General features: G+C 43.2%; 1 protein-coding gene across 1 annotated transcript in view; it reads left to right on the forward strand.

Annotated features, from left to right (window-relative positions):
* AKAP11 (A-kinase anchoring protein 11) overlaps nt 1-12,563 on the forward strand; it is a 47,565-nt gene that overhangs the window by 11,999 nt on the left and 23,003 nt on the right. Inside the window, exons 4-6 of the mRNA XM_015422398.1 lie at nt 3,910-4,044; nt 4,469-4,733; nt 6,684-11,304. Coding sequence (XP_015277884.1) covers nt 3,910-4,044; nt 4,469-4,733; nt 6,684-11,304 — 5,021 coding nt within the window. The remainder of the gene's footprint in view (nt 1-3,909; nt 4,045-4,468; nt 4,734-6,683; nt 11,305-12,563) is intronic.

A 12,563-nucleotide genomic window follows, 5' to 3' on the forward strand; every position in this document is an offset into this window, starting at 1 on the left:
AAGGAACAGCTGTCAACGATGAATCAAAGCATCACTACTCAGCAGCTTCAATTGAATGAGACTCTTAAAATCACGGAGCAAACAGCTGAGAAAGTGAAAGAAGTTGATGCCAGTACTCAAAAGGTGAAGAAAAAGGTGCAAAAACTGGAAAATAAACAAGTCTCTACAGAAGAACAACTTTTACAGCTACAAATGGAGAAGGCAAACCTGGTCCTTTGATTCCAAGGTGTCCCAGAATCCAAAGGCGAGAATCTGAAGCAAATGATGAGCGAAGCATTAGCCCCAGTGACAGATTTGAAGGCGGAATACCTTATGAGCGAGATGGATGTGGCCTACAGGTCTTATTCCATATATATAAAAAGAAGAATAATCTGCCTGGGGAAATAGTAATGAGATTCTCGAAGAGGCATGTGAGGGATTCTATCCTGAGAGCGACTGTGGGGTCACCCTTGAAAATTGGGGACAATACTATCAGGATCTTGAAAGCTATCCCATTTGAAATAAGACAAAGGAATTCCATATATATAAAAAGAAGAATAATCTGCCTGGGGAAATAGTAATGAGATTCTCGAAGAGGCATGTGAGGGATTCTATCCTGAGAGCGACTGCGGGGTCACCCTTGAAAATTGGGGACAATACTATCAGGATCTTGAAAGCTATCCCATTTGAAATAAGACAAAGGAGAAAGAAATATAAAGATTTAATTCTTTTTCTTCAAACAAATGCTGCAATGGTGTTGTTGTTGTTGTTCAGTCGCACAGTCGAGTCCGACTCTTCGTGACCCCATGGACCAAATCACGCCAGGCCTTCTGGTCTTCCGCCATCCTCTGAAGTTTGCTCAACTTCATGTTTGTTGCATCGATGACACTGTCTAACCATCTCATCCTTTGCCGTCCCCGTCTTCTTTTTGTGTACAGGTGGTTAATTCCGGAGGGCGTAACCTTCAAACTTCAGGACAAAAAAGAAAAGATTGACTCTGTTTCCAAAGCACAGGAGTTTTTGAGAATCCAGTTGTGTGAGCCAGAGGAGGTGGATAAAGAGAAGGACAGCAACTCCAGTGGCGAGTTGGACTTGGGGTCTTCCGGAGAGGACCCTCTTTCTGAAAAGGGGGCGGCTGCCCCTAAAAGTCCCTACAAACTGAGGAAAAGACAAGATAATGTCTTAGTGGCCTTAGTTAGGGTTCAATGTGACTAGCACCCCACATGTAAACCGCCCAGAGACCCCCACGGGGTTTAGGGCGGTATATCAAATCAAAGTAATAAATAAATAAATAAATGAGAAAAAATGAAGGCTGAAGGACTCTGAATTGTCCCTTTGAAAGTATTGCTTTTAATAATGAGATGCTCTGGAGTTTCTCTCTAACAGTTAAATCTAAGATTTAAAAAGATATTTTAGCATGTCTGACTAAGTTCAAAACATATTAGCGATTTAAGGAAAGACTTTGTACTCAAACTGTTTTAATTATCTCCTATTCTTGGGGTTTTAGTTAGTAGTGGTTATCTTTTCTTTCTCCTTAATTGTAGTTCCCTTCCCCTATTTTCGTTGTAGTTTGTAGTCCAATTAAAAATGCAATTAAAAAATCCCCTCTGGGGGGGCCAAAAAAGGGGGGGATTGGTGTGTTAGATGCTCCCTGCAGATAATTCCAGAAATCAGTCTGCCTCCCTGATTCTGGGTTGAACAGCCTTCAGTGGCAGCCCCACAAATGCTGCAAGCTGCTCCCTGCAGATAATTCCAGAAATCAGTCTGCCTCCCTGATTCTGGGTTGAACAGCCTTCAGTGGCAGCCCCACAAATGCTGCAAGCTGTCCTGCACAAATGAGGTACTCTGGCCTGCATTCTATGCCAGACCTTTGTAATGATGTCCTTTTCTTCACAAGGACAGTATTGCCAACAGTTATGGCCAAATCCTGTTCCACCTGTAGCAACAGACAGCCTCCACAAGTGGCTCTTGGACTGACAACACACACTGAGGGTCTTTTTCCAGAGACAGGATTAGATCCTTATCACTATAGACACAGGAAACACAAACCCATAGAGATATCAAGAACAGGGCTGAAATTCTCAAGGTTCATTCCCAAAAGGATGGAGAAGATCTCCCAGTAATCCCCAAAGTGCAGTCTGTGCCTTTTCTCTCACATCTTTATTATTCTTGAGAATAAACAGAAAGATTAGTATGGGAAGAACAGAATTTGTGTGACACCTGACTTGGCTCTTGGTCCTAAGACCAGTTAGCATGTCCTTCCCAGAGGCTTCTAGCGGACCTGGATATAACAGCACAGAAACTAGCTGATTATCTAGATCGGGAATGAATCCATGTCTTTACCCTGAAATTGCATGGAGCTGGTCCTTGAGTCTTGGATTTCCATTATGGTGCATTGACGGTCACTTCCCTGCAGTCTTGCTACATTTGTAAGGCTTTTCTAAGATGGTCCAGGCAAAGAAAGTTGCTGTAGTACAGATCTCTGTGAAGGACATCTTGGCCTTCATTCATGGTTGGCTCAAGGATTGGGTTTAAGTGCTCCAAATAAAGAATCTACCGGCTATCATGCTAGGTTCCCTCTCTGCAATTTTCTGTCTTGCCACCCTCATCTGAAATGGTTCCATAAGGGGCAGTATTTTTTGATTGCCCACTTCACACAGTTTCTCATGGTTTCCCACTTCACACCGTTTCCACATTCTCCCAGCGTTTATTAAATCACTGTTTAAACTTGTTCAGACCTCCGTGAAGTTTTTGACTTTGAGAGTGTAGCCAGGAGAATCTCTGAAATTGTCTCCCTGCACAGGTCTCTGCAGCTCCTGAAAAGTTAACGAGCTAAGCCATGCAGCTGCTCCAACAGTTTTTGACAATAGTCCACCATTAGAGGATACCTGCAAGGCTGTGTTGTGGGTCTCCATTTCCACTTTTGTTTGACATTACAAAATGCCTGTCTGTCTTCAAGTTTTGAACCATGTCTCCTTGGGGAGTTCTTTGATGGTTCCAGTAGCAAATTGGCTCACCTGGAACGGAAGTACAGCTTTCCTCTCCAGGATATCCACTCCCTCTTCTTCAGAGAATACAACTTTGAATGTTCCTTCACTTTGAGAGTAAAATGGAATTCTGCCACATCCATTTTTGGAGGGAGGGGATCTGTTGCTCCTGAATTGGGGAGGAGATCAGTTCTTGTTTGTGTCCAAGTCCCTCAAGAACTCTGATCTGGTCTGCACCACTCACTGAAGACCTTCCTTCCCGCTGTTAGTGTGTCCGTTCCATTTTGTCTCACTCCATTGTATGGTCAAGTGTAATCCCTTTACATTCTCACCTGTGCAGTGTCTCATTATAGAGCATTTGTCTAGTGTGTCATCAGCTGCTGTCACAATAAAGTCTGACAAAATGGGGTGAACGGAGGAACTAGCATGACGGAGGGAAGGAATGAGGTCTTCAGTGAACTTGGTTTAGACCAGGTCAGAATTCTCGGGGGTGTTGCATACAAAAAAAGCAGCTCTTCCCCTTGTTCAGGACCAGATGGATGATGGGTTCAGCATGTCTAAGACTGGGAGCAGATTCCCACCACAGAGGAGACAGGGAGTTCAGTTGTTGAGCCTGGCTTCCAGGATGCACTGGGGGGAGTCATGTTTTCCTGGATGGCCTTCTGCCTCCAAAGAGGAGGAGTGGAAGTCCAGTGTTCCATTCCCTAGTCATAGTTACAGTCATAGCTAGCTGCCTTATAGGGTTTTTTTTGTCACATTATAGCTCTAGTTAGAAATGTGTAGTTTTCAGTTAAAAAACAACAACACTGGTCAATAAGAACTAGTTTCAAAATGTGAAAATATGTCTGGGTAGAAGATTGGTAAGATCGGGCTGAATCTGAGTTAAAATTTGTGCTAACAGAATGCATTAATTTTACTCTTGGGTGTACTGTGCTTGGTTTAGGAATGTGCAGCCATGTCTGTGGAACTCCTGGATCTTCTGAAATCACTTCACTTGTGCAATTTAAATGAAAATGAAGTCATTTTTCTGAAGGACGTACATAAACCATTAGAGACTGGTGGTGTTCTTAATCAACAGGTAAGATGTTTATGCCTTCGTGTAAAACTCATAATAAAGGTATGGTTGGTCCTTTTGCCTTGTCTTTTACAAAAGGGGATGCGGCATTCTGAGTGTAAGATGCCGACCGGTGTGGGTGTGTTGCCCCATCCTACAAACGAACGGCATTAGGCTGTATGGGCTGGCTGGAGTAGCACCTTTAGACGGACGGTGTCCTCTTGGCGAAGTCACTGTTTTCAGCATGAATGTCTGCTAGGGTTGATTCCCTCAGCATTCTGGGAATTGGCTTTTTGTTCTGTTTAAATGATAAGTGAACTTGACTCCATATCCTGGGTAATCCTTGGGTCCTGGGATAGGTCAGAGTGAGAAGCTGATTTTAGAATCACATGGCAGGTATATTGCCGTTGCTGAGTGACTGTAACGTCGTTATTTCTCTTTCTGTAAGAGCTGCCACTCGCAAATGCTGTGTGTGATGAGACTGACTCCTTCCCGTCCAAGACTCCGCGTTGATTCCCTGTTCACTTGGCTGAGCAAGTGTGCTGCTGGTATGAGATGTGCCGTGGAAACCTCTTCATTGCAAAAGCATATATCAAACATACCACATACTGAGGATGATGACACTAATAATTCAGTGTCTTCCATTGAGGATGATTTTGTGACCGCTTTGGAGCATTTAGATGGAGATGAGCCAACAAAGACGTTGAACCCCGGTAAGTATTCCTGAAGTATTGTGGCTTTGAATATAATAGTGTATATTTAAAAGGGATTTTAGTGCTGCAAGTAACTTTTACTTTAGGAAAACAATTTCTGTGTATGAGTTTTAAAGTTGGTATTTTTGCTTAAGGAAAGAAATAAGGATAATTGTGTACTCAAAGAGTAATTAACCTGGGAAGTTCACTGCTGCAGGCTGTGGTGATGATGGCCACTAATTTAGTTGCTTTTAGACAAATTTGTGAAGGATGGATCCATTAGTGGTATTTGCTACAATGACTACATGCAAACTCCTTCCAGAGGTGCTGGGGTCAGCAACAGGAGGAGGCTTTGGCCCCCCTGCCCTGGTGGTGGTTCAGCCTCTGAAGCAGGATGCTCGACCCAAAGCTGGGTGGGATGGCTAATTCTGAATAAGACAGAGTCAGGATTCAAAATGATCTGGATAGGCTGGAACAGTGAGCGGAGACAAATAAAATGAATTTCAATAGAGAGAAGTGCAAAGTCCTACACTTAGGGACAAAAAATCAAAGGCACAGACATAGAATGGGAGGGACTTGGCTTGGCAGCAGCACATGTGAAAGGGATCTGGGTGTTCTGGTTGATTACAAGCTAAACGTGAGCCTGCAGTGCGATGTGGCTGCGAAGAAAGCTAATGCAATCTTAGGATGCATTAACAGAAGCATTGTGTCCAGATCACGGGAGGTGGTAGTTCCGCTCTATTCTGCTATGGTCAGGCCCCACCTGGAGTCCTGTGTCCAGTTTTGGGCACCACATTTTAGGAAGGATGCTGACAAGGTCGAGCATGTCCAGAAGAGGGCAACCAGGATGGTGAGAGGGTTGGAATCCAAGTCTTAGGAGGAAAGGCTGAAAGAGTTGGGTATGTTTAGCCTGGGAAAGAGAAGGTTTAGAGGGGACATGATTGCAGTCTTCAAGTATTTGGAGGGCTGTCATGTAGAAGATGGAGCAGATCTATTCTCTCTTGCTCTGGATTGCAAGACTAGATCTAATGGGTGGAAATTACAAGGGAGTCATTACAGGCTACATATCAGGAGAAACTTCCTAATTGTAAGAGTAGTTGAGCAATGGAACATCTGCCTTGGGAGGTGGTGGCTGCTCCTTCGCTGGAGTTTTTATAGCGGAGGCTGGACGACCATCTTTCGGGTGTGTTGTGGGGCTATCTTTCGGCTATGCTCCTGCAGAGTGCAGGGGGTTGGACTAGATGACCTGCAAGGTCCCTTCCAACTCTAACATTCTCTGATTCTATGAATACAAAGACCCGTGGTGTGATTCAGCACAGCTCCTCTTACCTTGCCAAACAGATAAGACCAAAGTAATTAATAATTCAGTCCTGCCCCCTCATAGAGAGCTGCCACATTTAAGCTCAAAATGTGTGATTTTATTACATCTCCTTCTGATGAAGTATCAGTTCCTGTACTTATTCAAATATTACGTTTTCCAAATGGATTTTTATGTAATGTTAGTCTTGATTGCTTACTGAAGCAGCAGCTTGTGATTTCATAAATATACGTCCATGAACTTTAATGTTGGTATTTTTCCATGTCTGCTGAAGGAATTATAAATATATTAAGATTTTTTTCTTCTTCTAAATCACTTGACCAGTTACACATTGCTAAATTTCATATTGCTTAAATATTTCGGGAAATGTTTAATTTAATTTTGGGGGAATCCCTGCTGATGGAAGGTGGGACAGTTTTTCCTGAATCTCCTCTCGTGCTGTCCCTGGGGTCCCCCAACCCATGGGAGCAGAATTCTGGGCAGTCCTATGACTTCAGCCAGAAGGGGGCGGTGAGAAGTCTCACTCTGCTGATGGGAAATCTGCAAAGGTCTCAGCAGAAGTCCTCTGCAGATCCAAACCTTTTGCAGTATGTTGCATTCAGATACTATTTTGTGTGCTCACTGATCTCTTTTTTCCCCCCCTTGTGGCACAGACCAAGTGACACCTGAGAAACCCCTCCAGGATTCTGCTTCACAGACCGCCGTTGCTCCTCACTTAGACTCGGCTGATCCAAGGATCGTTATTAAGCCACCTCCTAAACCGTCAGCTCTTCTGCTTAGCATCTCGGAACTTAAAGGACCATCACCCTCTTCTGTAAGATGTTCCGTCACAACTTCTGCTTCTGATCCTGGGCGACAGATGGATTTTTTCAGGCCCCCTAATTCTTCTCGTCAGAGTGTTAACCTTTTACCTAAAACACTGTTTTCTTCCTCTCCGGCTGAATCCTCAGAGTCAGAATGTTCTAGCCCAAGCCCAGTTATTTTCTTAGATGAAGAAGGGTATCAAAGAAGTCTCAAGGCAAAGCTTCAGCTGCCAAAAATCCCAGTAATGAAGGGTGGTGTCGAAGACTCAGACTCTGAAGTGAGTGAATTTTTTGATAGTTTTGACCAGTTTGATGAACAAGAGCAGACTTTGCAAAGTGGCTGTAAATTGTCTCAGGATCCCACTGTAGGTCACTTAGCCCAAGAGAAAGGGATTTCATGTAAAAAATCAAGCTCTGCGCCAACCGCAATGAATCCCCAGAAGTTCAAATCTGATCATCCTGCTCTGCCAGCCGATGTAAGGAAGCCAACTCCCCGCAAACCAGAGTCTTCATATAGTAAGAAACTTTTGGATGTCCCGGACTCCCCCCGTCCATTGAGAACGTCAGGGGAGGATAGTGGAGGTTTGTTCAGCCCGATCAGATCATCCGCTTTCAGTCCATTAAGCAACTGCCTTTCATCAGAGTGCCTTTGTCAGCTAGGCGATAGTAGAGATGCCGTTAGTCAAAATCACAGTTTACTTTACCATACATATCCAGATTTTGCAAATACTGTTTCCTTTGAAATTCTAGGTTCTGTCTTTAATTCTCGTGCTTCATCATTACGTAGATTCTCTCGGGAGCTTTCCAACCATAATAGAATTGTCTCACAAGAAGAAAAATTTCCCGTTGCAGAGATCAAAGGAGATTGCTCTAGTAAAGGGCTAGATAAGAAAAGCAGATCTAAACAGAAAGCACTAGTGATTAAAGACCACATCCAGAAATTTGCATCAGAGCTTGTTGAAAAGAGTTTTGGTCATGCTTTTAAAGACCTTCAAAAGGGTGTTTCTTCGTGTACTAATGTCCTCTGTCACCTGGCTGCCAAGCTGACTTCTTCGGCCTTTCAGATGGCTTTTTATGAGATTAGTAGGCAACGAGCCTTTTCACTGAAGCAGAAAGCCATTGGTGGGCTAGCAGGGTTTTTGGTGAGCGAAGCAGTAGCAGGTGCTTTAAAAGAACTGCAGTCTGTGAAGCAACAACTGTTTACCAACACAGTTGCAAAATTTGCAGCTGACCTTGCAGAGGAGCTCGTTTTTGAGGGGATCATGGAAGTGTGCCAGTTTTCTCACCCCTCAACACCAGCTGCTTCTCAGAACGGGTCCTCCCACTATGACGGCAAAGTCGTACAGTCCTATGCTGATGATTTATCTGATTCAGTTATTCAGGAGGCTTTCATTGAGTTATCCCAGGTTGATGTGACCTTTACAACTCAAGCAGCAATTAGTGTTTCCATGAACAACATAAAATATGTTAGTTCTGAAAGTATTTGGGAATCCACACAGACCTCCAGTGCTTACTCAGACTTCCATGATAAAGTACCACCAGTAGCCTTGAATCCAGTACAGGAATTCAGAGAGGAATATACCATCCATACAGCCTTGTTCTACACTTCTGGCATTGCCAGTTCCGTTCCAGTGCCCGTAGCTGGAAGTGCCCTCTGTCAGAACCAGATTTTAACTGATAATGCAAAGATGAAGAACCATTCAGCAACAAATGGCCACGGGAAAATGTGTAAAGACTCTGCAGAATTGAATTATGGAACAAAAAAGAGACAAGAGGAAGTGACATCTTTAAGAAGTATTTATCTGACATCAGGTAACAGTCCAGGTAGTGCATGTGATACTCACATTTTATGTAAGCAAGGTGACGGCAAACAAGCAAATAATTCTGAAATCGGCAACATTTCTCACTTAAGTAGGATGCCAGCCATCAGTGGTTTTTCTGGAACAATGGTAGATATGATAGTAACTGAGGCTTACGAAGCAGTAACTTCTTCAAAGGTTTCTAAAACATCTGAGCATTATACAGATATCTTAAGAACTGAGAAAATGCCATATTTACAGTGCATTGGCGAAGACACATGTAGGAATGTATTTGCTAATTACTTGGCCAAGCGACCGGTAAAGCAGTCTGTAGAAGAAACTAAGTCTCCATGTTCTGCTACAAGTGAGAAACTGGCATATTGTGTAGGATTAGGAAGTAATAAAGAAAACAGTAAAGCAGAATTGCATGGTACAACAAGTCAGCCTGGGAAGAAGAAGAACAGTGCTCCAGTAATTGTGGGACAGCAGCAGATGCCCCTAAATAGCTTGTCTACATTTCATGTAACTCCAGATTACTGTAATAGGCATTTGCTTTCAGGGTCTGAGGACTGTCTTCAAGAAAAGAAGTGGCATGTTGGTTGCAGGTTTTCAACATGCACAAGCCCTTTTTGTTCTGGGACTTTTGTAAAGCCTGCTGATGAGTTTCCAGAGACAGAAAGGTGTTCAGCGAGACCGTCAGGTAATCCACTGGGAACACATGACACGCGCACAGCAGCAGGGTGCTCTGTGTGCTGTCAAGAAAGCATTTTTACCCTTCCTTCTGTGATTCCTAACTGTGAGGATACATTTCATATGGAACATAGATCAAGGATGAGAGAGGGAACTCTGGGTGTGGTCCCAGACACACCACCCCCAACACCTTTATCACCCTCTCCGGCTAGTTCTGAGTGGAATTTAAGAAACCTAACAAAGCAGCTTAAAGGTGAACTAGCAAAACAGTTTGCTCCTGCTACTCCTCCTTCTACACCTTACAGATCAGAAGTGGATGGTGCGTATGAAAATGAACATTATTTCTTAGAAAAGGAAGAGTTCATGCTGAAACTGATGCGGTCTCTTTCTGAAGAAGTTGAAAGCAGTGAAGACGAGTCTATTGAAGCTCTGGCTGAAAAAGTTAGAGCATCGATTAGGACACTAGCGTATGCAGACCATCTGGCCACGCGTATCGTTTCCACAGCCACTGAAAGGGCTGCCTCACATTTAGAGAATGGAACAGTTGAAACAAGAAATAATTTCCAGCTAAATGTGGACAGCAAACGATCTGGGTCTGCTGCATGCATGAACGTTCCAGGAAAAAATGTACGTTCCTTGTGGATTTATGCAAGTGATGTGGCAGGCAAGGTCGTTAGTGAAGCGAAGAAAGCAGTACAGTCAAGGCATTGCAAACGTTTGAGGCTGAAGCAAGTGAATCGTCAGGCTGACCATCTTCATCTTAAGAGAAACTGTAATGAATGTTGGTCAAAAGGCAAAAAGTTTCTCTTGGCGGACCAGCAGTCGAAAGACACAGATTATTCTGTACTTTCTTTACCCCAGAGTTCAGAAGCTCCTGGCTTGACCACCAAATTTCCAAGTTGTGAAAGTGTAACAGATGAGTATGCAGATCACATTATTCGGATTCTGAAAAGAGAAGGTGGTCACAGTGACTTAATAATGGAACAATTTGCCAGTAGACTTGTTTACAGATCTATAAAATCTGGTATGCAGCAAGCTGCCCGTAAACTTAAAATGAAGTATAATAGACAAGTCGCTCCTGATCAGAATTTGCAGTTAAACAATATACTTGATCCATTTGAGCTAGTAAACAAGGAAGCAAGGAAACAGAAAAGAAAAAATATACATCATTTTGAAAAACGAGCATCTGAAAGCAAATGCAGCACAGGGAGAACTGAATATCCGAAGTTATTAAGTTTCTCAGAATCCCTGGCCTGTAGCATAACCTCTGATGTCAGAAGAAAATTTAAAATGTCATCTGTTTGCTTGCCAAAATCCTTAACTGATTCTTGTTTGTATAAAAAAACCCAAGTCGGTGCAGTCACAGATGATCTCAAGACATTCTCTAAAACCCGGTCTCCTTTATGTTGCAAACAAAAACTGTATCATAGCACAGGCAGTTTAAATGAATGTGCTTACAGAGATAGCATTATTCACACCATAGAACAATATGCTAGGAAGATAGTTGATGACACTTTAGAAGTAAGCTTGGAATCTGCTGCTCTCCAAACTACTGGAAACTGGACTAGTGGAGAAAGGTCAACATATGCAGAAAAGCTGTCTCCATTTTCTGCAACTGCTTGCAGATACTGCTGTATGAAGGAGCATCAGTATTGTGCTGGAAGCCCATCTTTGTACCTCCCTGGACAAGAGCTTCATTCCAAAAGTGGACAGATTTCATACTCAAGACTAAGTGGCAGCTGTCAAAAATCTCACTTTCTTCACCTTGATATTCCTAAAATTCATATAAATATGGATGAAAAGGCAGTATTTGCTGAAAAAGTGATTGCTACCAGTTTTGACAAAGCAGAGAGGCAGCTTAGCAACACAAGTTTGGCAGCTGATAGTGGAATTGGCCACGATGGAATCAGCTTTGCAGAAAGTCTTACTACAGACATCATGACTTCCTGTATGACAAACATTGGTCAGGCTGTCAACATAAGGTAACGGTGCCTTCTTTTTTTCTATTTGGGTTTTTAGAACATGGAGTCATCTGTGCTGTTTTCTGAAAAGATGTACTATTCCATTATTAATACAGTTTTAATTAATAAATTGAAGGAGTCAAAGAACATGGCATAGTCTTGTAAAACTTATAATACTTATAACTTATAACATGATGGTTTTAACTCCAACTTGATTAAAAGTCATGACTTTTAATCGAGTTGGAGTTAAAATCATCAATATATGGCCAAATTTGTGCATACTTAAATCCAGAGACTGGAGCCATGAACAGACAAGACAGATCTTTTTACAAGCCTGAAAAATGCCCCAGCTTTGCAGAAAAATCTGAAATCTAAAAAAATACATTGGGGGTTGAAAAAAACCAAGAGATAAAAGGAGCTCCTGTAGCTTTAAGAAAAAGAAGATCCTAAATTGTTGTTAGGCAACCACAAAAATATTTATTATTTTATTTATTTTATGATATTTATACCCCACCCTCCCCGCTTTCCAGATTTTGCTTATGTCAGTAAAAGGCAAGGAAAGGCTGTTTTGATCTTTGAGGAGATTGGATTTATACCCCACCCTTCACTACCTGAAGGAGTCTCAGAGTGTCTTACAATCTCCTTTTCCTTCCCACAACAGATACTCCGTGAGGTAGGTGGGGCTGAAAGAGCTCTTTCGAGAACAGCTCTGAGAGAACTTGTAACTGACCCAAGGTCACACCAGCAGCTGCATGTGGAGGAGTGGGGAATCAAACCCGGTTCTCCCAGATTAGAGTCCGCACTCTGCACCACTACACCAAACGGGCTGATGAGAGAGGCCTCATCAGTACCAGGTGCAACAGCAGCCACTGGATGACTTGCTACTACACAACTTGCACAGTTCACCTAGGCAGAGGTTCTTGCTAGTGTTAACAGCAGGCACCCCACAAAAGCCAGTGTGGTGCAGTGGTTGGAGGGTTTCAGGCCAGGATCTGGGAGACCCAGGTTCAAATCACACCCGTCTGCCATGGAAGCTCACTAGGTGACCTTGGGCCAGTCACACGCTCTCAGCCTCACCTGCCTCACAGGGCTGTGGTGAAGATAAAACGGAGCAGAGGGGAACGATGTGAACTGCGTTGGGCCTCCGTTATGGAGAAGGGCAGGGCGTAAATGAAGTAAGTAATAAGAATAGCTGAGGGGGGGCAGGTAAAATGTAGGTTGAGGGATGGCTGAGAAGGAGGCAGGAGAAAGGGGGGGGATATGGGAGATGCCCGGAGGAG

Source organism: Gekko japonicus, unplaced genomic scaffold (genome assembly GCF_001447785.1).
Source record: "Gekko japonicus isolate JY-2015 unplaced genomic scaffold, Gekko_japonicus_V1.1 scaffold1072, whole genome shotgun sequence".
NCBI classification, from domain to species: Eukaryota; Metazoa; Chordata; class Lepidosauria; order Squamata; family Gekkonidae; genus Gekko; species Gekko japonicus.